Source organism: Mustela nigripes, chromosome 12 (assembly GCF_022355385.1).
Source record: "Mustela nigripes isolate SB6536 chromosome 12, MUSNIG.SB6536, whole genome shotgun sequence".
Taxonomy (NCBI): domain Eukaryota; kingdom Metazoa; phylum Chordata; class Mammalia; order Carnivora; family Mustelidae; genus Mustela; species Mustela nigripes.
The window spans coordinates 134,063,131-134,089,123 of NC_081568.1; the positions used below are offsets into that span (position 1 = coordinate 134,063,131).

The 25,993-nt window shown below is 40.3% G+C and overlaps 1 protein-coding gene across 6 annotated transcripts in view; it reads right to left on the reverse strand.

Moving 5' to 3' along the window:
- GRAMD2B (GRAM domain containing 2B) overlaps window positions 1-25,572 on the reverse strand; it is a 112,317-nt gene extending 86,745 nt beyond the window's left edge. For 2 of the 6 annotated variants that reach the window (XM_059418406.1, XM_059418407.1), the window contains exon 1: window positions 25,312-25,567. In XM_059418406.1, coding sequence (XP_059274389.1) covers window positions 25,312-25,436 — 125 coding nt within the window. In that variant the 5' untranslated portion in view covers window positions 25,437-25,567. Of the gene's footprint in view, window positions 1-25,311 lie in introns of all 6 variants that reach the window. The other 4 variants (XM_059418410.1, XM_059418403.1, XM_059418404.1 and 1 more) reach the window with 4 other exon arrangements.
- Between the last annotated feature and the right edge of the window lie 421 nt (window positions 25,573-25,993).

A 25,993-nucleotide genomic window follows, 5' to 3' on the forward strand; every position in this document is an offset into this window, starting at 1 on the left:
ATCTGAAAGTAGAGAGGGAGTTGCATATGCCCACGATTCATTTCAAGACTTCGTTTTATCTTTGTTGTTTCTTCAGGGGCTTAACATCAAGTATGGACTGACTTTCTGTTCTTGGCATTATGTGGCTGATACAATCTGGGTTAAGACAACAAGCACATAATTCTTCTATGTGTTTTCTACCTACAGCTTCCCATTTATGTTGACACTGGTGCCTTCAACTCCCCATGGGAGCTGCCTTGTGGAGAAGTAAGGCCTCTTCTCTTTTCACTTCTCTTCACATGTGCCTTCTACCAAATACCACTACCATGAAAAGGATGTGTATAAGACCAAGGCTTTGTTTCCTGGGGTTGTGTTGTGGGATACTGGGATTTCCTGATTTCAGGGAAGGTAGCTGTTATTTTTTGGTTTCCACTTAGAAAAACTAACCTTGGCATTTCAATAGTGCTAGGCTATTGTTTTCAGAAGGTTGGTATGTAGAATGTTGAGACAGGTTTTCTAAAAATGTGGACTATAGCTATCAGATCAGACATTAACATTCCATCTTCTTTTGGCAAAGTTGGGATTTTTTTTTTTAAATGATGAACTTCAGCACTATTGTTTTAAGATTCAAATAGTGTTCTGTGTCTCACTTTTGGGAAAATGATGCTTTTATTCTGCTGAGACTTGGCAAATTGTTCTTTTCCAGGCAGCTTCTTTCTTCCTAGCAGAACTTGGAAAAAGATATGTAATTAGAAAGTTTCTTTTGCTTGTGAAGATTTGGAGACTTTATGTTACTCAGTGTGAAACTTTTAGTGTGTCAAAAACTCTGAATCAGAAAATATGCAGCTGCTTTTAAATAAGATGAAACGTACCAGAGGAGACTTGGCATGTATAGAATTACAACTAGAAAACTGTGACTTTATTGAGTACTTGATTTTACATTGAGAGGCATTTACTTTAATCTGTATTACATTTCTCCCCCTCTCATCTCTCTCCTTAGTGTCTGAACAGTGTGAGGACTGGTTCATTGTCTCCTGTTGAACCTTCTATTCCTAGAACCTGTTATAAGTGCCCCCAAAATATTTCTTGGACAATAAGTGATGAACACTACATAATACTGCTAACATACAACTTAGAAATGCGTCGTGTTCTACGTGGCATTTTTGAAAGCAGAATACATTTTCTCATGTAGAGTCATGTAAAAAGAATTTGGATTCCAAGTCTGGCTGATAAAAGTGAGCTTATTCTATATTGTGGATTCTATTGCGTTTGCTACTCCATAAGCAAACTTTTCTGGCTTAGTGAGGAAATCAAATAATCATTTAAAATTTTGTTTATATAGTGAGGGCAGTTCTTATCCTATGGTGAGCTCCCCACTGAATTCAGGAATGGATTTCCCACACTATACTCTCCTTCCTGGGTGAATATTAGCCAACAATAGACAAAGAGATGAGACAGCTAAGGGGTAAATATTGTCTTCTTCAGGGGGACACTCTACCCTAACCCCTGGCTTTCTAAAAGTACTCCCCTCCATTAAATTCACCACTAAATTATGAGGAATTCTAATTTCAATATGTGACCTTTTCCTTTTAGCCACAATATCCTGCATAATTCATTCAGCCCCCTGGGGGAAAAAGTGAAGGAAAACTCTGGAATTAATTTTGAAGCTACTGCAGATCCCCAGGCCTTGATCCAAAACCCATGGGGCCAAAATTGTTTTGGATACAGAGAGATTTTTGGATTTTAGAAAGTTATATGACACATATGCTGCATGTTAGAAAATACCCCAGCTTGATTCAATCAGATAAGATTTCTTCCACTAAACGTGAGAACATTCCCACTAAGTGAACTAAATAGGTGTTGCTTTGAGTCTCACAGCACTTGAATTCACATTCTTCTAGCAAAGTTACAAAAGTTGTGTGGTTTCAGAGCTCTTTCTACCTCAGATTCACTGGTAGTAGTTTGGGGGTCTGTAATACCATAGAGATTATGCCTCAAATAAGAAAACACTGAAGCTGGGACACCTGGGTGGCTCAGTTGGTTAAGCCGCTGCCTTCGGCTTGGGTCATGATCCCAGGGTCCTGGGATCGAGTCCTGTGTCGGGCTCCTTGCTCGGTGGGGAGCCTGCTTCTCTCTCTGCCTCTGCCTGCCTCTCTGCCTGCTTGTGTTCTCCCACTCTCTCTCTAACAAATAAATAAATAAAATCTTTAAAAAAAAAAAAAAAAAAGAAAACACTGAAGCCTGTTCCCATCTCAGCAGGCTGGATGGGTTCTTGAGCAACAGGGATCCTAGCTAGAGATAGAGGAGAATCACCTCCTGGGACCACAAGGCTGAGAGTATCTTTCTCGCTGCCATTCATCTGCACTTCCTGGTTCTGCAAACTCTTAGGTTCATTAGCCTTAAATTTCTTATGTGTGGGCCTCCTTGCTGATGAAGCCAGGCTTTCTGAGTTGGCTGAAGGAACTGGCATACTTGGAGAGAAGACTTCATTCCCCTTGGGGTGGGGCGATAGGAAGGCGCATGGGTGGCCTGGAACCCCAGTGGGCATGTTGGCAGAAGCCCCACAGATAGAGGAAAAGGCAAGATATAAGGGAAAACGCCGGAGAGGGCTAATACTAGGACAGGGTTGGGCCTGAAACCTGAATCAAGGACCCGCACCTACAGTTTTAATTTTCTCTCTGTCTAGCTCACTGTTAGGAAATAGTGACCCTCACCTAAGCAAGCCAACCAGTGTGTTTTGTTAGAATTTGAAAGTCTAACAATAAACTGAAAACTTGCCAGTTTGCTCTTAGCCTCATGATCCTTATTATTTTACTTCTGTGATTTATTCATTTGTGCATGTGTATGACTAGGGGTCATAGGTTTATCTAAATATTTAATTGTCTGAGTCTAATGGGCAGCTCAAGAATATGGTTAGAAAACTGTATAATAATGTAAAGTATATTGTTGTATTTGGTGTAAACCTTTCTCTTTAAGTACAAGGTAAAACAGGTCTGTATCTAGAAGTTTCTATAAAGCATTCCCTCTTCTTCTGGAAACTGAATAGCAAGTTCTCTCCTGATGCTTATGACTTTTCAGTCCCTGACCTTGTTCTTTTTCTTGTTTTTTAAACTTTTAGCATTCTAGCATTGATTAGTACATAATTTGCTAATAGAATTTTTTTTTTTGGATTAGTCTTAGTATTTAAAATATGCTAAAAAAAAAAAAAAAGGAAAAAAAAGAAGTGAAAGGAGCTTTTGTTAGTGCTGGTTTATTTTCCATGAAGACGTGTTTGTGAATTCTGTGTTGCCGGGAGCGATTCTGGGAGGCTCACTAAAGCGAACTTCCTGGAATTTTCCCAGAGCTTCTCACCTCTGCCCCCTGGTCAAGTTAGGCAAACTCACAGGGCCCTTGTAGCTATAACAGGTAATCTTTCCAAATCATCAGGTGGTCCAGTTTTGAGATCACAGTTGTAAAATTAAAAAGATCACATCTTGGGACGCCTGGGTGGCTCAGTTGGTTGGACGACTGCCTTCGGCTCAGGTCATGATCCTGGAGTCCCGGGATCGAGTCCCGCATCGGGCTCCCAGCTCCATGGGGAGTCTGCTTCTCTCTCTGACCTTCTCCTCATTCATGCTCTCTCTCACTGTCTCTCTCTCAAGTAAATAAATAAAATCTTTAAAAAAAAAATCACATCTTGAAGTGTGCTGATTACCAAAGTGATTAGAAAATGAACTTCACTAATTAGGCAAGATTAGATTGTACTTAATCAGTGTTCTGTGTTAAGGAATTAATTTTGAGAATAAATGCAAACCATTAAGAAGAAACTTTTTCATCTTTTTCTTTAGCATATACCAGTCTTATGTTCCTACTTATAGAATACTGTCATTCTATTTTTCCAAAGGCCAGCTATCTTCTAACCGTAAAGCATATGTAACTCTAAGTTATAAGTACTATCACCAACAGCAAAAAGATGATTCTAAGAGCTCACTTTCAGAAAATGTACTTGAACCTTCTTCCTTAGGTTCTTTGGAGACCCACAGTTAAAAGTTTAAAGCCTTAATCCCAACAGTCTCCAAAATATTCTTTAAACTAGCTGTAAACTATTCCGTAACCAAGAAGTTATTAATCTGGCTGGCTCATTCTTGGCAAGAAAAAAAATATTTGGGGCTTCCTAAATGTAGAAAAACCCATAGCTTTATTTCATGGAATGTTTCCTGAGATTCAGAAAAACTTGACAGGTCCTATCTGAGTCCTCTCTAGCGATTAACTCAGAGTCTACCTCTGAGCTGATGACCTTACCAGACTCGGTTGGATAAAAGCAGGAATATAACCCTTTCATTCACCTCTGTGTAGCCAGTGTTGAGCCTCTAGAGTGAACACTTAATAAAGGTATGCAGAATGTTGAATGAATCTATCAAATGCTTGAATACCTCAGGCTACAGGGAACTCCTTACCACTCACAGCATTCCCATTTCATCCTTGGGAATTTTGATTGTTCCGAGTTCTCTTTTATAGCAATTGGAATGTTATCTCTTCTTAGTTGTACCTTTTTAGCCCTTCAGGCCATGTACACTGACTCTGTCACATGACAAACCTTTAAATATCCAAGTTGACGCTCGCGCCCTACTCTCCGCACTGGCTTCTGAGCTTTACTTCTGCAGACTAATAGCCTTAGCTCTTGCACAGCTGACAGAGATCTGCATGTTCACATGCTCTCAGATCTCTGGGTATGCTCTAGATTGTCACCTTTCCATAGAACCCACAATGGTTCGGGGAAGGCCTGACACACATAGGATTGTTACCTATCCTAAAGTCTGCTTATGCTCTATGATACCAAATTACTTTTTCATTTTTTGGAGGAAGCAATTTTTTCACTTTTTCGGAGAAAACTTCTCTTTTAGTCCTAGTAAAACCCTGCCTCAGTGGAAGGCAAATGAAATGGAAGGCAATTATTATCTTGGAGACAGGCTCACCTGCTAATGGGTCATCTGTTGTGTCTTGCATCTAAGTTGACTTTCTTAGATTCAAGACAGTTTGACTCTCTGTGAAGATTAAACATGGATAGTTAGATGGAGGGTCCTTCCCTGGGTGACTGATCTCTGCCAGGAAGGTCTCCTCCCTCTCCGTCAAGCCAATCACCAGGGCTACAAAGTGTGATTCTGGGAAACTCTGATTTTCCTATGTAGCTGCCTGATTTTGAAGGCAGAGCTTTGAAGATTTTGAAAGGCTTCTAAATAAGAATTTACTGTCTCTTTTTTCCATAGGGCTAAAAGTACAACTTAGCAAAAAAGAATTTACTGATTTTCGTGAACTTGAATATTTATGGAAGGTACCATTAAAAAAAAATTAATGTGGAAGATGCAGGTACACACATGCTAACATAGCAATGTTTATTAGAAATCATCTGTCAATGAGATACCATCTTGTATCTGGGTAATTCTCCCAGATATTGTCAAAGAAATTGTCAAAGAAAACAGTTGGCTGCAGATAAGTGAACCCTTGGAAATTACAGTCAGTTTCTAATTCTTTGGGGAGATGGGAGGGATGGGAAGGGGGGAAAGAGGAGGAGGCTGATCAGTGAAAGAAGTAAAAGGAAAACGAGGAACCCAGGATAATAGAGAAAGATACAGAGAAAGTAGAAAGTCTTAGAAATTCTAAGCAGCCACAGAAACCTAAACCATTTTCATGCCTGGCATGCACTTTGAGTCCTGCCCTTTAATGATGCATTTTGTAACTCACTGGTCATAGTTAGATAATTCTTATGTAACAGAAATATATTCTAGGGGGGGAAAAAAAGACATCCCTTCCACTTTATTTTTCAAATACATTCTAGTTGATCTTTGGTGGTTACTGACTCCCAAAGGAGTTGAGACAGCAGTCTTCCAGTCTTCCATGAGATAAATTCTCACTAAGCATTTGCAGGAGAGAAAAGGATGACCTCATGTCATGTCATGTTTATTTCTTGGGGTTGCCTCTGTGACCTTTATATCTGGGCTACATGAACACCTCTGGTCTGGTAAGTGTTTCATGAACTCTGTTCTTGGTGATAAACCATTTCACCATCTGTACATCAATGAGGATTCTTTCTTGAATACCACAGGGGACAATAAAGGTCAGAGACCTTTGCACTTCATCTCTCTTTCCTTTTATCTCTCCTGCAAAAGACACACCTATTCCAGGAAAGTACTAAAGGAGGTGCCTTTGCCTGGACAACTAGAGAATGGAAGGCCATGGTGATGGTAGAAGCTAGGAAGCGAATCTAGAAAATCCTGGGATCACTTCAAAATGATCAGGCCCATCTGGGCTTAAGGTTCTTCCTTGAGCCTGTCCAATTTTTCCCAGGTGGTGGATGTGGGTAGACTTTTGATCTAGGAGCCAAACCTTACAGTGTCCCCTTGGCCTTGAATCCTCTTAGTCCTCTTTGTATTTCCCTCAAGAATCTGTGTTTCATTGGATGGTAGTTTTGAGGTCCTGGTTTTCCACCCCTGCTCAGGATAGAGTTACTGTAGAATATGAAGACCCGAGATTGGTCTTCTTAGAAAGGTATCTTTGCAAGCCTGATACTTGGGAACTTTGGTTTTGGGAGTGTTCCCACTTTTCCCAGGCTGATAAAAGTAGCTCATCAGGGGGCGCCTGGGTTCTCAGTGGGTTGAGCCTCTGCCTTCAGCTTGGGTCATCGTCTCAGGGTCTTCGGATCAAGCCCCGCATTGGGCTCTCGGTTTAGCATGGAGCCTGCTTCCCCCTCTCTATCTGCCTGCCTCTATGCCTACTTGTGATCTCTCTGTGTCAAATGAATAAAAAAACCTTAAAAAAAAAAGTGGCTCATCAGGCCTAGGCTGTGCAAGCAATATGATTTATGTTCAACATCTGCTTTCCTTCTGGGAGATTAAATTTGGCGCATGTCTAGGAAGAGGGTGCCTATGTGACTAGCCTCCAGTAAAAACTCTCTGATGGGCTTCCGTGCTCAGAAACATTGTACACCTGTTGTAGCATTTGCCTTGCCGGGGGAAGAAGGTATTTATTCCCTGTGACCCTTACTATGAGGGAAAGGGTATAAGGAAGCTTATACATGGATGCCCCCAGATTCCACCTGCATCTTTTTCTGTTATGACCCAGTTCACTATGTCCCTGTGGTAAATCTTAGCCTTGTGTACTCTACTGTATGCTGAGTTCTGTCAGTGTGTCTAGTGAATCTCTCAGTGTGGGCTGGTCTTGTGGGCCCCTGGCACAAACCCTTTCTTGTGGTACTTAATCTCTTACATCCTTCCCTTAACCTGGCACAGTTTCAGTGAGAAGATGAAAGGGAAACGTTTTCAAAGACTTAAATGGTGTGTGTGACTCCTAATCTCAGGATTGTGAGTTAGAGTCACATGTTGGGGGTAGAAATTACTTAAAAAATAAAATCTTAGGGTCACCTGTGGCTCAGTCAGTTAAGCGTCTGACTTCTGATTTTGGCTCAGGTTGGGATCTCAGGGTGGTGAGGTCAAGCCCTATGTTGGGCTCAGGGCTCAGCGGGGAGTCTGCCTGAGATTCTCTCTCTCCCTCTCCCTCTGCCCCTCACCGAAAGTGCATATGTGCGCGTGTGCGCTCTCTCTCTCTGATGAATAAATAAAATTAGAAAAACAACAACAACAACAACACAAAAACTTAAAGGGCACCTGGATGGTTCGGTCAGTTAAGCATCTGCCTTTGGCTCAGGTCATGATCCCAGGGTCCTGGGATCAAGCTTCCAATTAGGATTCCTGCTCAATGGGGAGTATGCTTCTCCCTCTCCTTCCCACTTGTGCTCTCTCTCACTATCCCTGTCCCTCTCCCTCTCTCTCTCTCTTTTGCTCAAATAAATAAATAAATAAATAAAGTCTTTTAAAAAGATACATGGCAAATAAAGAAAATGTTGATCTAGAATATCTAGTTTAATAAAAATGTGTCATTCCTTTTGAAATCAATAGGCCAATTTGTCAGTCATGAAAAAAGTTATTTTTATGTTTTGTACTCACAGAATGTGAGTTTTTTTAAAAAAAATGATTTTTAAAAATTTTTCATTAAGTTTTTTTAATCTTTTTGAGACATATTTTATATACTGTGAAATTTACTCTTTCAAACTCTCCAATTCAGTGGTTCAGAGTTGTGTAACTATCACCACTAATTCCAGAACATTTTCATCATGACAAAAAGAAATCTTGTACTCATTAGTAGTCAATCTCATCGTCCTTTCTTCTAGCCCCTGGGAACTATAATTCTACCTTTATCTCTGTAGATTTGCCTATTCTGGACATTTTATTTAAATGGGATTATGTGGGTGGCTCATTCAGTTAAGTGTCTGCCTTCAGCTCAGGTCATGATCTCAGGGTCTTGGAATGGAGTCCCATGTTGGTTGTAGGGCTCTGTGCTCAACCGAAGTCTGCTTCTCCCTCAACCCCTCCCCCAGCTCATGCCCTCTCATGCTCTCTCTCTCTCTCTTTCTCTCTCTCTCAAATAAATAAATAAATCTTTTTAAAAAATGGAATCATGTAGCCTTTTGTGACTAGTTTCTTTCATTCACATTGTGGCCTAGAATAGTACTTCATTCTTTTTTCTTTTATCCAATTAATAATCCATTCTGTAGTCAAGCCACATCATATTTATCAGTAGATGGACATTTGGGTTGTTTCCACTTGATGGCTATTATGATACCCATGTACAGGTTTTAGTGTGGGCATGAGTTGTTAATTCTATGGTTATATACCAAGGAGTGGAATTGCTGGGTCATATTGTAACTCTATGTTTAATCTGTTGAGGAACTGCTAAACTGTTTTCCAAAGTGCTCCCACCATTTTGCATTTCCACCAGCTTTGTAAAAGGGTTCCAATTCCTCTGCATGCTTTTCAAGACTTGTTGTTTTCTGACTTTTTGAGTATAGTCATTTTGGTAAGTGTGAAGTGGTACCTCATTATGGGTTTTTTTCTCTTGTTGTTTTACTTTGTCCTTATGACTAATGTGAAGAACCATATTGCATCTTATTGGCATTTATATATCTTTGGAGAAAAAAACTCTTCATATCCTTTGAATTTCTTTGTTTGTTTGTTTAAAGTAGGCTCCACATCCAGTGGAGCCCAATGTGGGGCTTGAACTCATGATCCTGAGATTAAGACCTGAGCTGAGATCAAGAGTCAGATGCTTAATAGATTGAGCCCCCCAGGTGTCCCAACTTTGCTTAGTTTTAAATGTGTCATTTTTTCATTATTAAGTTATAAGAAATCTGATATATTCTGGATACTAGATGTTTATCAGCTTCATGATTTGCAAATATTTTTGTTCACTCTGTGGATTGTCTTTCACTTTCTTGTGGGTGTCTTTTGTATTTAACTTTGATGAGGTCCAGTTTATTTATTATTTGTTTTGTAGCTTATGCTTTTGGTGTCACATCTAACTCCCACAGCAGATGTTAAGTACCCCACTTACTTCAGAAGGTCTATATCCATTCACTCAATTCTGTTAGTCCACAAAGGAAGGAAATTAAAGGTTGCAAGAGTGGGAGTACAGTGAAGTAAGAAGAACATGGGATTTAGAGTTTTAAGATGGAGTCCAACTCTTACATCGTGGTAATCAAGTACTTCCTTTTTTTTTTTTTTTTAAACCTTGGTTCTTTATCTGGGAAATGCAGTCATAGAGTTCCTATTTCATAAGATTATTGTGAAGTCTTATTTAGCTAATCTGTGAAAAGGGCTTAGTATATACTTGGTACAGAGGATGCATAGAATAAATGTTGTCATTTCTATGACAAGATTGTGGAACCAAGGCTGGTCCTTATTAAGAATTACCTCACAGAACTGTGGTCATCACACTGCTCTTAATCATGTATTTTTGAAAAGCTGCAAAAGTTACATAAAGCTATAGGTTTGCTTATGGTTACATAGCGTCTGGCACTGTGGAAAAACCTGATAGACACACAGTAGAAAGATTTTACTTCTTTTGGATTCAAGAAAAAACTATGCTTTTGCTTTTGGGGATCCAAAGAAGGGACAAAAAGCTGGTATCGGCATGATTGAGTGTTTCATCACAATGTGTTTTTTCTCTTATTTGTCATTAATTAAGGACCATTGATAGAATTACAAGGAAATTAACAAAACTCCTTCCCTGTCATTCAGTTATAAGACTTTAAGAAGGATGGTTTTATATTTCCATTAAATATTTACCATGATTTATAGCATTACCTCAGAACTTACATATTAGTGATCCAATAATTTAGTGTTCACATGTACATCATGGTTTAGGGCCACAATAAAACACACTTTGTTTTATTACTGTAAACCCAGATATTGTTGCAAGTTCAAAGTCAAGTCAGCTTCTCAGTCACCGGTTCTCAGTCACTCAGTCCTACAGGCTGACAAAAGAGGCAACTTCCAATAGACATGCTTATTAATTCATAGTTATATTTCCTAATGTGGACAATTTAGCAAGTATTAAAAACCCTTTTGAAATAAAAACAAATAATCCTATGCCATGAAACATTTAAATGACTACACAGTTTTCTGTTTTAGCTATTGTCACTAGTGGGAGAATGACAGTCAAGTAAAATGAGAAATTTTCAGTCATTGCCCAGGGTGCTAAAGCAGTTTGTGAGACTACAGCCCAAGGTAGAAATCAGCATAAAGTATTTTTATTTTTTAAAGATTTTATTTATTTATTTATTTGACAGAGAGGCAGTGAGAGAGGGAACACAAGCCAGGGGAGAGCGAGAGGGAAAGCAGGCTTCCCAATGTGGGGCTGGATCCCAGGATCTTGGGATCATGACCTGAGCTGAAGGAAGATGCTCAACAGCCTGAGCCACCCAGGTGCCCCCAGCATAAAGTGTTTTTAAATAACATTTATGCAGTGCTTGCCTATGCTAGGTAGGTTTCTAGGCACTTCACAAGTAGGGCAGCTCATTCAATCCCTACAAGAACCTCATGAAGTAGAAGCTATCACTCCCTCTTTAAGAGGAACAAAAACTGAAGTACAGACTTGCTGAACCACTTCTATGAGATGGGACCCCATGTTGGTCTACTTGCTTGCTCTCTATTTCCCCTCCCTCCCTCCTTCCCTTCCTCTCTCCCTCTCTCCTTCCTTCCTTCCAGATTTTATTTCTTTATTTGAGAGAGAGTGTGTGTGTGCGTGCAAGTCGGGGGAGGGAGAGACAAGACTGCTCTGCACTGAGCTGAGCTGACCCCCAAGTGGGGCTGGATCTCAGGACCTGAGGTCACGACCTGAGCTGAAACCCAGAATCAGAAGCTCACTGGAGAGGCCACCCAGGCACCCTGTGGAGCTGACATTCCTAACAACTGTTCTATGCTACTTCTCACCTCAGAGAGGAATTATTGTCAGTACAGCAACTTTTGGATTTCTGGAATCTATATTTCTTTAAACCCCCCAACGTGTGGTATATAATAATATAGATAGAATATTTGATAATATTTTTCTTCTCTTTTGAGAAGGAAAATATACTATCACCTTTATCTATGCTTTATGCTAAAATTAAATTCTGCATTAAATATGTTATACACTCTAGTATATGTGGTTCATGAATTATATGGTTTATGTAATGTGACCATCCTGTATAAATGACAATATGAATATTCTGAAAAATAATACATGCACGTAGGGGATAAGTTGTATTTCCATCTATTCCAGGAATCAGTCATTTTGGAAATACCCATTCATACTATAGTAATAGTTTCTTGTTAAGTTTCTTGCATAGATTTGTTAAGCTGTTAGTAGGATATTATCTCACTGATGATGATGAAACACCGATGATACCATTAGAAAATTGGTCTGGGTTGAAAAATGTGTATTTATGTTAAGAGCAGCAACTGGGGCAGATTCAGTTTTGTAGGGCCTGCAGCTTATATGATATGGGGGACTTCTTTAAGGGAAAAAAAAAAAAAACTGAAAATCAGGTGCAGACAGAGAATATTGAATTAGAAGAGGTTAATTCAGGTGATCAGCCCTAAAAGTTCAGCTTCATTAGCTTTGTGGTAAGTCCCCCACTTCAGATAGCAACTAAAATAAATATTAAATACCTAAGAATAAAGTAATCCCGGGAAAGGATTCTTCATTTTTTTCCCCTAGAAGGAGCTTATAATTAAATATCTATATATCTATATATCTAACTCTCTATATCTATTTATCTCACTTCATTTCATTCCCCACCGCCCCTTAACTTCTCCATTGTCTGGAAAAAATCCTCTTACTGGTAGATTTCTCCATTTTGTGAGATGGAGAAAAGGAAGGGATCAGTGATTTGTTCCGGGTCCCGGAGGACTGTCAGGGCTAAGCCTGGGCTCTTTCTACTTAAACTTCCGGGGCACAAATTTGGAGAGTTAATATTCGGAGTTCACACATGAAGAAGCTTTTTCTCATAGGGTCTTTACTCTTATTTTACTGGGGAAGAAATGAAGGGTGGAGACATTTGCATCAAAGGCAAAGCCCAAACTCTCAAATTTCTGAGTAAAGAATATACTGTAACCTTATAAATCAGTAGCCCTGTTGAAAAAATGTTTCATTTTGACATCACACACCACTTGACCACTGGAACTTGTGTTTTTCTCTAGAGATAATCACACTTCTTCCCAGAAAAACTGTGATTTTGAGAAAACTCATGAATGCAGTATATTATCTCCACCCTTACCTTATTTCCAGGTTTCTTTAAAGTCATCCGAGTATGGATTTCAGCCATATGGGAAAAATGCAAGAGCCTGACAGCTCTTGCTGTCGAGTTTAGATCTTAAAGTTTTCATGGTTTCTACATCTATTCAAATATATGAACAAAAGTACATGTTTTTTAGCTTTATATTCTGCCACCAACTGTGTTTATCTTGAAGTCGTTTGTAAGTTATAAAAGAATATATGAGGAAGGGGCACCTGCATGGCTCAGTCATTAACCATCTGCCTTTGGCTCAGGTCATGATCCCAGGTTTCTGGGATTGAGCCCGGTGTTAGGCTCCCTGCTCAGTGGAAAGCCTGCTTCTCCCTCTCCCACTCTCCTTGCTTGTATTCTCTGTCAACTGTCTCTCTCTCTCTGTCAAATAAATAAAATCTTAATTTTTTTTTTTTTTTTTAAAGAATGAGGGAAAAGAAACAAATCCAAACAAACCCTTAGAGTTGACCCAGGGTTGTGTGGGTAAAGACTTCCAACTGTGTTGCTATAGTAACATTTAGCCTACTTTGTAACTATAACAGTTAACCATTCTCCAGTATTTGCCACAGTATGTACATTCTCCATACCTAATCCTCAAAAACAGTCCTCAGATGTAGGTGTTATTTTTCCATCTTACAAATGAGAAAGCTGAGGTTTAGAAAGTTCAGGTAACTGGACTAAGGTGACACAGCACGTGTCAACATTGTGATCAAATACAGGCCTGTGCAAACAAACAAAAAACCCACACAACACAACACAAACACAGGCCTGTGCAACTCTAAGCCAGCTGTCCTTCCAGCATATACTTCCAGCATATACAGCATATACAGATTAGAAGTATGTGGCAACCTTGATGTCACCCCCATAGCCCTTGTAGTCACCAGCCTCCAGGATGGCTCCAAATGATCCCTCTTTCTTGGCATTCTCACCCATGTATTGTCCCCTCCCACACTGAATACATAGGGCTGACCTATTTCACCAACAAAATACTGCAAAAATGATGGTGTAGTTCAGAAACTGGGCTGTTAAAGACATTGTGTCTTTCACAGTCCTGTCTCAAGAATCACTTGCTCTGGGGAAAGCCCCAGCCGCCATGTTGTAAACAACCCTCTCTCCAGTTGGAGAGGAACTGAAGCCTCCTGTAGATACCAGCACTAACCTAGCAGGTGTGGTGAGAAATGCACCCCCTAACCCCAGTCAAGCCTTTGGATAATTGCAGCCATGGTTGATAGCTGACGGCAACTTCACCAGAGTCCCTGAGCTAGAACCACCAAGCTCTTCACTTCCAGATTCAAAACACACAGATACTGTATGAGAAAGTAGATGCTTATGATTTTAAGAGGTGAAGATTTGATGTAACGAGCTGGGAGGCAGCTGGTAACTCAAACAGTCTTTGTTGGCCATTCTTCCCCACTGTGGGGTGAGCCTCCTGGTTAAACTTCATGTTCCCCTAAATGAGTGATCTGGAGTTGGATTTGTCTTTGGATGTTGGGCGGTGTGGAATCGTGCAAGGGTCAGCAGGCAGAGCCTGGGTGCTGATGGTGAGGCACAGCCACGAAGGAGAAAAGAATATCTTTTGTTCTCCAGAGGTGGCATTGGAGGCAGTGACTGCTAACTTAGAGTTTGTATTAGTTGGATACAGTCTCCGACAGGGAGAGAAATAGGAATGATATTTTTTTTTCCTGGAGGGTGTTTTATTTTGTTCAGAACTTGGGACAAAATTCAGCTTCTGAGCTTCATTTTTATGCTTTGAGGAAAGTGTGTCTGGGCTCCGCATCCTTTCCTCTGATTCTCCTGCCCCCTCTTTGTGCTCTAGAGACAGAGGGTTCGGTCAGCCGTCTGAAACGGGGGTTCTTCTCTTCCACAGAGAATAGCAAAAGGCTAATTCCTCAGTGTTAGGTTCTAGCTCTTTCTCTCTTTGCCACCCCCTCGCCTCATGCTCAGCTCACCTCTTACCTTCCGTTTCTTTTTTTTAAAGTATTATTATTTTTATTGAGATATAATTGACAAGTACCATTGTGTAAGTTGGAAGTGTGCAACCTGTTCATCTGAGACCTTTCTATATTGTAATGCGATTACTGAGGTAGGGTTAGCTAACACCTATATCACGTCACAGAATTACGTGTGTGGCTTCCTCTGAGGAGAGTAATTCAAGAACATAGGCCACCCTTGTTGTATTCACCGCCGGATTTCTAGTGACGTTGATTTAGTGATCTTGGAAGGAGATGTTATTCCGGGCAGAGAGAGTGAGCTTAGAGGCATGAAGTCAGGAAAGTGTGCAGTGTGTGTGGGGGGATCATTCCTTAAATGAAAAACCGATGTTTTGGGACACCTGGGTGGCTCAGTGGGTTAAAGCCTCTGCCTTCGGCTCAGGTCATGGTCCCAGGGTCCCGGGATCGAGCCCTGCATCAGGCTGTCTGCTCAGCATGGAGTCTGCTTCCCTTCCTCTCTCTCTGCCTGCCTCTCTGCCTACTTGTGATCTCTGTCAGATAAATAAAATATTTAAAAAAAAAAAAACGATGTTTTGTTTCATTCTTTTTTCTTTTATGCCGAGTTTAATTCAATTTTACAGTCATTTAGTTTATTTGTAAACTGAATGCAATGTGAAAATACATTAAAATCAAGTGTGCCCTTCAATTTATGGAAACAGAAATCTCAGCCTCTATGGCTCCTTGTAATTCTTCCCCTCTCTTTTCCCAACTGCAAGGATAAAACATTTGGGACCACGGTATAGGCAAATGCTAGTTCAGATCTAATAATCAATCACTGTGGAACAGCGAGAAGATCCAGAATGGTGAGTCAGAAGGTCTGATCCATCCTTCGGCTTTGTCTCTAGCTGCCCTCCTGCACTGTGCCGGCTCCTCTCTGTGTGCTCTCACTGTGCTATGGAGCCTCAGCCTTCCTGGGGCCAGGCCAGCTGCACCCCAGCAAGCACCCCAGCAAGGGCCAGGTTTGCCTGTCATCTCAGGGGAGCTCCTCACTGCTCTGTCACCCACCACCCTCTGACATTTATTGTTGTCTATTTTGTCCTGGGAACTACGCTGAATGGTTGGGTTAGAAATAAGGCAGCAAAGTGAGGAAGAAAGACAAATGTAACAAGAGTAATGCAGCTTGTGATAAATGTGGTCATGGAGGTAAACAAAAGATACTACATAGCCGAGAAAAGGGTGTCAAGGGAGGCTTTCCAAAGACAGGCATGTTTGGTCCAATTTCAAAGGACCACACAGAATTTACTCTGCCAGAGTGTTGTGGGCAGCTCAGAATGTGCAAAGGCAGGACTCGTGTGCATGAGTGGAGTGGAAGCTTCCCGAAATAAGATATAGGACCAGGGAAGCTGGCCAGGTCACAGCTGGTATTTCCCAGCGTTCAAAGGACAAGTCTGGGAGATAAATTCATGCACTGGTATGATTTCACCATTCCTGCTTCTTGCTTTATTACCCTTGTACAGGAGTGTGTTTGGAGGGAAGCTTATTCATGGCCCACTGTTCTGCCCCTGTGGCTTTATTGGAAGTAATAAAATAGGGCTTTGTCTTTTGTTTTGTTTCTCTCAGGAACGTCCTGACAGCCATTAGTTTTTCACATTAGGTAAGGTTTATTTTGTGGCACTAAGCATTTGAAATGTGCAGTTATTTCTAGATGTAAGTTTTGCAACATGGGGATCCGTCATAAACATGCTGAGGGAAATTACAGATTGGAGAGTGAGGCTAATAATACAATCTTCCTAGTACATGCGCATTGCCTGCCTTGTACAGTAGCCGGCAGGTGTGTCTGTAACCAACAGAAATTGGAGCCCCTAAAAGCAGGAGCTGGGTTTGCAGCCATTTGCTTACTTTGCAAGGCTCTCTTCTCATTACAGAGTTTCTTCTCTGTGCCAGATATATGTAGAGGCAAGGATGTATTTCTAGCTTCTAAGAGTTCTAGGTGGTGAGTGAATATACCATTATTCCTCTGTAGATCTTCTCTACTGCCTTACAATCACCTCGTTAGAACATTTGCTGTCCAAGCACTTTATATATTGTCTTGTTTAATAGTATCGGCTGTCTTAAGATTGTCCCCATTTTGCCATCAGGGAAAGTGAGGCACTGAGGGTTTATGCCACTAGTAAGTATCCAAACCAGATATATACTAGGCAGTCCTCCTTCCATGCAGCATTATAGAAGGAATTCCATAGCTGTTTGTTAAATAAAATTACCCATCATACTTGTTCTTTCACCATTCCTGAAAATTATCTAAGACAAATACCCTTGTCTTTTTTGCAAATAAATTTCACCAAAACCCATAGAATCACATAGTAGGTCAATAGAGAATAGAGAATACCGGGTAGGTCTCTTTAACTTTGTTCTTTCAAAGAGAGTCACATGCCTACTTCTGAGGTGATGAAAGTCACCCTGGGTGGGCTGAAGAAACCGAATTAAATGACTTTTAAGGATAGATTTGATTTTTTGGAAATAGCCCACATAATTTGAAGTCACACCGGGTGAATATATTAATCAGTGAAGTTGGATAATGCCATTCTGTTACCTCTCTGGCTGTGTGCTCACTACCTGAACTAATTTCGTTAGCTTAATTTTGCCAGACAGCCGCAGCAGAAAACGTCTTTTCCTTTTTCTGTTCTTTTCTTCATTATCTAAGCACTAGAGAGCAACTACCATAATCCATCCACCATAGCAAAAAGCCACTAAGGTCAGTAAGGTCACATCTGTAAAAAGTTCCCATGAGTAAGACTCTGTGCAAATAGTAGAGGTTATTTCTGTGCCATTGGCTATAAAGAAGCCCTCATTCATCACTCCTGTACTTCTTGGCAGGGCTGGCCAATTTGCCCTCTTACAACTCCACATAGTTACCCATTGAGGGAACTGCTGGAACTTGCAGCTCAGGTATACTTGCCTGGCTTTGCATTAGACATGGAGGAAAGAGAGAGGGGGCAGAGAGAGAGGGAGGGAGGAGAGGAGGTAAATGAACCTGATTGATTTTTTTAAAAAACCTGTTAAGATAAAAAGCTTTTAATGAAAGTAGGAACTTAAAGATAAGCTCATCCAAAATAAATTTTCATGGCATTTGAAAATGTCATTTAAAAAGTGAGTCAAGGCTGGGAGAAGGGGGGGGGTGGGGTTATGGACATTGGGGAGGGTATGTGCTTTGGTGAGTGCTGTGAAGTGTGTAAACCTGGCGATTCACAGATCTGTACCCCTGGGGATAAAAATACATGTTTATAAAAAATAAAAATTTTTTTAAAAATGTGAGTCAAGGCTTAATGCATAGGTTATTAATTTTTGAAATTATTTTTTAAAAACAAGTTTAGGGGTCATGAAAATTTAATGAACTGGACACTGATGAGAAACATTTGTATAAACTTAGTTTTTCTATAAATATGTTCAAGTTCACCCCAAATGAGAAACTTCTAACAGGTAGTCACTAAGAAGCCAGCATGCATTCCACTCACGGATTCATGCCTAGGGAATCACATCCATTCCTTCCTCAGCAGTGTAAGTATAAAAGAGTAAAAATAAGATGTGGTCTATTATATGACACACACACAAAAGCAATGGCTGTTTTTAGTATTACCTTGGGTTTGTGTCCCATAAAGACAGAAATTCTGATAAATCATGCAATTACTACCAAGGAAGAAGAAAAAAAAAAGTTTGGTGTACTTAAAATGATATCAGCTACATTATCACATTTATGGTCCTAACAGGAGAGAACTTCTGTTTTGTGTTGGCATTAATGAGGACAGAGTCCACCACATCTGATAACTGGAAAAATTTACCAGAAACTAGCTTCTGGTCCTATACATATCGAGTCTTGTTTCTCTTTCACTGCCTACATACTGCTGATAAACGGTACTGGGAGGACATATTCCTATCGTGATCTCATCTCTGACCCTTCATGTGTGGTGGGAATATTCCAGGAAGCCAGGTTGGCTAGTAACAACTCACACATGACAAACCATATAAACTAATTCCAGCAATCCCAAACTAAATGCATCTTCAAACAACTTCCCCTTAGCTCATAATGTCAAAAAATCCCTTGCCCACTGGATAGGAGAGAAAATCGGAGTGAAGAGAGACAGCAGTCATAATGGTAGTTGAAGTATTGTCCAAAAGCCTTACAGAAAGGTATGCCTATCTGAGGAGCTTGCTACAGACACTCCCAGGGCCTTGGAAGGGGCCTGTGTAAGTGGGGGTGGAAGCTTAAGCTTCACTGACTTTGTAAACGGTACCCCTCCTGACAGTCCATTCTGATAAGTGGTTAATAGTGGATGGGATATCAACAAATAAGAAAGGCAGCTACTTCTGAGGGGTGGAGGTAGAAGTTCTCCCCAGATGTTAGAGAAGACCTTTCTGGAGGTGCAACTTGAAAGATGAATAGGAATTTTTGAGGCAGTCAAGGGAGGGCTCCCAGTGTGTTTGGAAGCCTGGTGCAAGGATAGAAAATGTGTGCTGACAGAATATTGAGTGCTTGGTATACGTAGACTGTGGGGAAGTGTCTGACAAAGTTTGGGAAAGAAACTGCAAGTCCATTCTCTCCGGGCCAGGTTAGAGGCTGGGGAGTTCTCTTCTTTCCTGCAGGGAAAATTCTACCCTTCCTGTCAGAGATGCCTGTTGCTCTTTGAGGAGAGGCATCTCCTCATTCTAACTTCCACAGCCCCATTTCACCACATCCTAGTATACTTCATCATCTCTTTTCTTTCTGATAGTCTGCTCTTCAAGCTCCCTTGAGGCTCAGCAGAGTTCCCAGGTCCTGCCAGTGAACCTTGCCCACTAAGAATAGAGAGGTATGCCTTTCGCTGAAACACCCACACCAAGCTTAGGACACTACAACTGCTACTACTATATCCTCTTAACACAGTCCTGCTTTCTTTGGCTGTTACCTGTTCATCCCTTCTCCTAGGGAGGAAAACCCATTTCCCAGAACTCAGCTCCCTCCAGATTCTAAATATAACCTTTACCTCTACAAATCCCAATGAACAGGAGCTGGGATATGGACTCATCGTGAAAATGGGTCATAATACGATGCCTACGGTGTTCCTTTTCTTGAGGTACCAAAAAGTGCTCCTGTTCTTTCTCTGATAGCGGGGGAAGTGAGTGTGGCTAAGAAAAATCAAGGCTGTTGGGAAGAGAGAGAAAAAGGGCCAATATTTCCTCTACCATTCACTGGTGGCAGCTGGGACAATAGATGAACAGGGACAGAATCAGTGGGGCCACTGGGTGGAGGCATGAATGTGACTATAAGGCTACCTTGGACCTGCCATAGTCATTGTTGACTGCAGCCTGGGGTGATCCCCAAACCAGAGCACTGAAGGAGTCTGAGGAGGCCTAGGCTGGTCCCACCATGGTCCCACCATGGTCCCACATTCCAGCATAGTGCTGCCTCATCTTTTCGGAATTTTTTTTCTTTGATCTGTCTCTTCAGGCGAGGGCAACAAACTAAAAGCTTTTGCAGGGTAAAGAAAACCATCAATAAAATGAAAAGGCAGCCTACTGAATAGGAGAAGATATTCACAAATGATATATCAGACGAGGGGCTAACATCCAACATATACAAAGAACTCATACAAAAAAAAAGGCAGAAAAAAACACAAAACCCTATTAAAAAATGGGCAGAGGACCTGAATAGACACTTCTCTAAAGAAGACATCCAGGTGGCCAACAGACACATGAAATGATGCTCCATATCTCTCATCGTCAGGGAAATATAAATCAAAGCCAAAATGAGATATCACCTCATGTCTGTTAGAATGGATGGTATCGAAAAGATTAGAAATAACAAGTGTTAGCAAGAATGTGGGAAGGAGGGAACTCTTGTGCACTGTTGGTAGGGAATGTTCATTGGTGTAGCCACTATTGAAAACAGTATGCAGGTTCCTCAAAAAATTGAAAGTGAAACTACTGTAAGATCTAGCAATTCCACTTCTAGGTATTTATCCAAAGAAAACACAAATGCTAATATGAAAATATGTATGCATGTCTCTGTTTATTGCAGCATTATTTACAAAAGCCAAGGTATGGAAGCAACCTAAATGTCCATCAGTAGATGAATGGATAAAGAAGATATGGCATGCACACACACACACACACACACACACACACACACATACACAGATATAGACACATAGAGCGAAATATTAGTTTAGCCATCAAAAAAAAAGAAAAAGAAAAAGAAATCTTGCCTTTTGTGGCAACATGGGTATACCTAAGGGTATTATGATAAGTGAGACAGAAAAGCAAATACCATATGATTTCACTTATATGAGCATTCTAAAAAACAAAACAAAGGAAACAAAACAGAATCAGACTTACAGAATCAGAGAACAAATTGATAGTTGCCAGAGGGGAGGGAGGTAGGGAAATGGATGAAATAGGTAAAGAGGATTAAGAGGCATAGACTTCCATGGGTGCCTGCGTGATTAGCAGTGGATTTTTTATTTTGGATCAGGTCATGATGTCAGGGTGCTGGGATTGAGCCTGTGTGGAGCCCTGTGTGGAGCCCCACCATTGGGCTCCATGGGAACTCTGCTTTATTCTCTCTCCCTTTCCATCTGCCCCTGCATGTGTGCTTACACACACTCTCTTTCTCTAAAAATATATAAATAAATCACTGTGTCTCTCTCTGTCAAATAAATAAAAAAAATCTTTAAAAAAAGTATGTGTGTGTGTGTGTGTGTGTGTGTGTATTTATTTATTTCCAATGGCAACAGTGGTGTAAAGTATGTAGGAATAAGTCTAAAAATGTGTAAGGTCTTTATGTAGAATATTCTAAAACTTTATCAAAGGATATTAATGAAGGCCTAAATAAATGGAGGGACATACTATGTGCATGAATAGGTATATTTAACACAATATAAGGAGAAGTAGACTTAATTTCCTCAAATTAAGTAATAGACTTAATACAATTTCAACTAAGAATAAGTCTTCATTTGGAAAACTGATTCTAAAATTTAAATGGAAAAGCAAATGTGTCAAGAGTAGCCAGTCTTTTTTTTTTAAGATTTATTTCTTTTTATTTATTTGACAGAGAGAGAGAGTGAGAGAGATCATAAGTATGCAGAAAGGCAGGCAGAGAGAGAGGAGGAAGCAGGCTCTGCTCTGAGCAAGGAGCCCAATGAAGGGCTCAATCCCATGACCTAAGCCAAAGGCAGAGGCTTAACCCACTGAGCCATATAGGTGTCCCAAGAGTAGTCAGTCATTTTTGAACTAGGTAAGGAGTTTTGTCTTACCAGACAGCAAAACTTTTATTATAAAGTTGTAGTAATTAAGACAGCAATGTGTGACAGAGCAAGAAAACAGACTTTTAGCAGACAATAGGTAAGAACATTCTAATGACCTCAGAGTAGGTCAGGCTTTCATAAACGAGTCACAGGAAGTGCAAATCATTAAGAAAATAAGGCACTGATAAATTAAGAATAAGAACTTGGATATGACAGAGAATGTGAACAGACAAATCATATGCCGGAATAAAATATTTACACCATACATATAAGTAACAAAAAATTAGTATCTGCAGTGTTTTTAAAACTATCTAAAAACAAGAAAAAGACAGTATCCTGTCTTCCTACCTGCCTTCTGCCCCAAAGGGTCATAAATCTATAAGCAGGTATTTTATGGAAGAGGAAATAAAAATAATCAAGAAACATGTTGAAAAGATGCTCCTTTTGTATTAATAAGGGAAATGGACATGAAAACCCCATTGAGATGCCATTTCTGGATTAGAAAAAATTAAAAAGTCTGACAATGTCAATGTTGCATAGGCAGCAGAATCATTGCAGGTAGGATCGTAAATGACACAACACTTTGGAACACAAGTTGACATCATGAGCAGGGTTAATCGTGCCTATAAACTGTGACCCAGTAATGCATCTGCTGGCTCCGTACCTTACGGACACTCTTACACAAGGTCATGGGGAGATATGGGCAAGATCCAGTATCGCTCGGCAGAGCAGAAAGCTGGAAATCACCCAGAGAGGGGCCAGAATGCCCTTCTAAAGGGAACAACACATTGTGAGACTCCCCTATTCTAAAGCACCCAGTGGTTTCCCACTGCAGTTAAGAGTGAATCCTAAACCCCTTCTCCAGTTTCATCAGATGCTTCTCTTCCCAGATTCCTCAAGACTTACGATCTTCCCTCCCTGTGGGCAGTATGTCCTTTCCCTGGTCACTCCATGGTTGGCTCTTTACTCATCCTTGAAGACACCTGAATTATTAATTCCTTAAAGAGTCCTTCCCTTGCCACCCAACTAAGTTAGTTTTCCTTATCTGGTTCTTTTTCTCAGTCCTGTACTATTTCCTATGATAATAAATGTTAATATAAGAATTTTGTATATAGAGGTATATACATTTGTGCATTCATAATTTTTTAGCCTGTCTTTGATGTTAAACATTATAATAACCTCTTTTAAGGCAGAGACTAGGTTTGTCTGGCTTATGATTGTACCCTTGTGCTCCATATAGCCTGGCATATGACAGTCACTCAGTAAATCTGGGTTGAATGTTTGAGTAAGAGCACTGAGTAAATTGTATCCGTGCCTATCTGAAGTGGTTTGTTGATCTCAGAGTACATTTTATTGCTTCTGGTTTGGGAAATGATAATAGGATATCACATCAGCCCCATAAATTCTTAGTATTTATTGAGAAGGTAAAGGGAAGTGTTTACCTGGTCTTATTTTATACCTCAGATAATTAACCAGCATGTGCCTAAATGCTTTCATGAATTATTTGGAATGATTTACTATATAACACATTAAGTAGATTTTTCAACTACACTGAAAGTCCTTCAGTGCCCAAAGTGTTTGGAGATACACATAGTGTTTTTAGATGGGTTCCAGTACACACACACACAAAATCATTTCTAGATCCTAATATAGACATTTGATATTTAATATCTAATATGCAGGTAGAATAGGCATGGGCTGTTTTTGAAAGAGGCTTGACTTTAAGTTGATGCAGATTTTTATTTTATTTTTATTCTATTTATTTAAGTTTATTTAAATAATATGTGTGTTCGTTTGAATTATATTTTCTGTATTTTATATATTTTAAATACTTGTTTTACATTTTAATTTTGTTTTTCCTGATTAGAACTTGAGCTCCTAGAAGAGTTGGCATTATTTACAGAAGAGGTGGATTAAGCAGACAAAATGATTTGAGAAACATTCAAAATTCAGCAAATTATGGGAATAATACAGAGGTTTTACATTTTTAATCACAAGAGTTGTCCTCTTGCTCAGACAATCAAAGTCAGATTAATTCATTTTCATGATGGATGGAAAAAACTAAGTTAACCTAAAAATAAAGGTATTTCATAACATTTTGCATGAATTCAGGCTCTGTCCCCAAAACTTCTTCTTAAAATTATTTCACTTGGGGTATGTGGATGGCTCAGTTGGTTAAGCAACTGCCTTCGGCTCAGGTCATGATCCTAGAGTCCTGGGATTGAGTCCCCAGTCAGGCTCCGTGCTCAGAGGGAAGTCTGCTTCTCTCTCTGACCTCTCCCCTCTCATGCTCTTTCTCTCTCTCTCTCAAATAGATGAATAAAAATAAAGTAAAATAATATAGTAAAATAAAATTAAATTATTTTACTTATTTTTGTAACCTGACATTCTGATATGCAAACACCATTAAATGAAATGGGATTTCTTTGTTTCCATTTAATTTTTAAAAGCTATAATTTTGAGGAGCACCTTTTTGTATAAATGACTTAAAATGATGAAAAAAAACAAAATAAATGATCAACTTTCTGACTACGGTGTTGTGTAGAAGTAAACATCCAGTGTGGAGGTCTTTCCTCTGGCTTTACTTGGGAGGTTCATGTAGCATAACATTAATGCTTACATCAAAGTTGGGTAAGAAACTTTCTCTTGAAATTATTTCCACTTGGATTTGATTTCTACATTTTGTAAGTTCCTAGACAATTATTAGGAGGTCAAAATGAATAAAGAGTTGATAACATGGGTTTTCATTAAAAATATGTAATTATTGGGGCACGTGGGTGGCTCAGATAGTTAAGCATCTGCCTTCAGCTCAGGTCATGATCTCAGGGTCCTGGGATAGAGCCCCGCATTGGTCTCCCTGCTAAGCAGGGGGCCTGCTGCTTCTTCTCCCTCTGCTGCTTGTGCTCTCTTATTCTCTCTCTCTCTCAAATAAAAAAATAAAAATTAAAAAAAATGTAATTATCAGAGTCATGTTTATGTAGATATTAATATTTATAGCTAAAAAAGAGTGTGTTCTCAATCAGGCCAAAGCTGCTTTCAATCTGTACGATAAATAGTTGAACCCACAGTACAGCTAATACTATTCTGATAATTAATTTAGAAAGCCCCCAAATTTACTCTTTCGATAATAACACAGGTAATTCTGACACGGAAGTAAGGTTTTTTGGCTCAGCTATTTGACTTCATTTCCTATGAACATGAAAGTGATCGAGAATGAAAGAACAGCAGAGCTGGCCAGTCACCCAGTACAAAAAATTCCTAAAGAAGGTACTCACCATTATTTTCCCTTAATAGTGGTAATAGTTGTATTTGCTCAGCAAGTCACATTCTTTGCTATGTACCCCTTTCTAACCCATTGGCCCAAATGCCCAGGCTGTGCTTCTCCTTCCCCTTGGCAGGTTGCAGCCTCCAGGGACGAGCACAGAGCTCTCCAAGGAACACGGGTCTGGTGGCTCAGGCCACCAGGGTGACCCACGGAGGTACCCACCTGAGAAACACAGAGCCGGGGCTGTCTGTGGAGCTGTGTGGGGCCTCGGAGCCTGCCTTTCTTGGGCTGCCAGGAATGTCAAACTGGAAGACCGAGTCGCTGGGAGACTGACTTTTCCTCGCCATTGTGCGCGTATTGATCACCAGGTCAGGCAAGAAGCTCAGAGGTTCATTTCTGAATCCCCCCTGTCATGGGGAAAGCTCTGCATTTTAGCTTTGCACTGTTCCCACATTGCAGGAAACTTTCTTCACATGACTCCTAATCTAGCCAAAGCTGTTTATTTTTTTTCAAGTCAGTTAATGAGTAACATGGAAGTAGGACACAGAGTGGTTTTCTTCCGACCCACACTTTTCCAAAGGAAAAATAAACGTGTTTGGGAAATGGACCTGTCAGTTTACTAATCCAAACACCAAATACCTCAGGACCCTGTGGACTGAGGCAGAAGAGTCTATGAGAAGATAAAGACGTGAAAGAGGGAGGTGCAGAAACTTGCAGCATCTAAACTTTCAAAGTGGGGATCCTTTTCTGGGATCCCCTGGACCTGAGCAACAGGGTGGAGAATGTGGATGCACTTTGTAAAGCCTAGGGGGTATAGCTCAGCGGCAGAGCATTCGACTGCACTTTGTAAAGCCTTTACACTTGCAGGAATCATCAGCCCACAAGCACGCCACGGCTGGCGTTG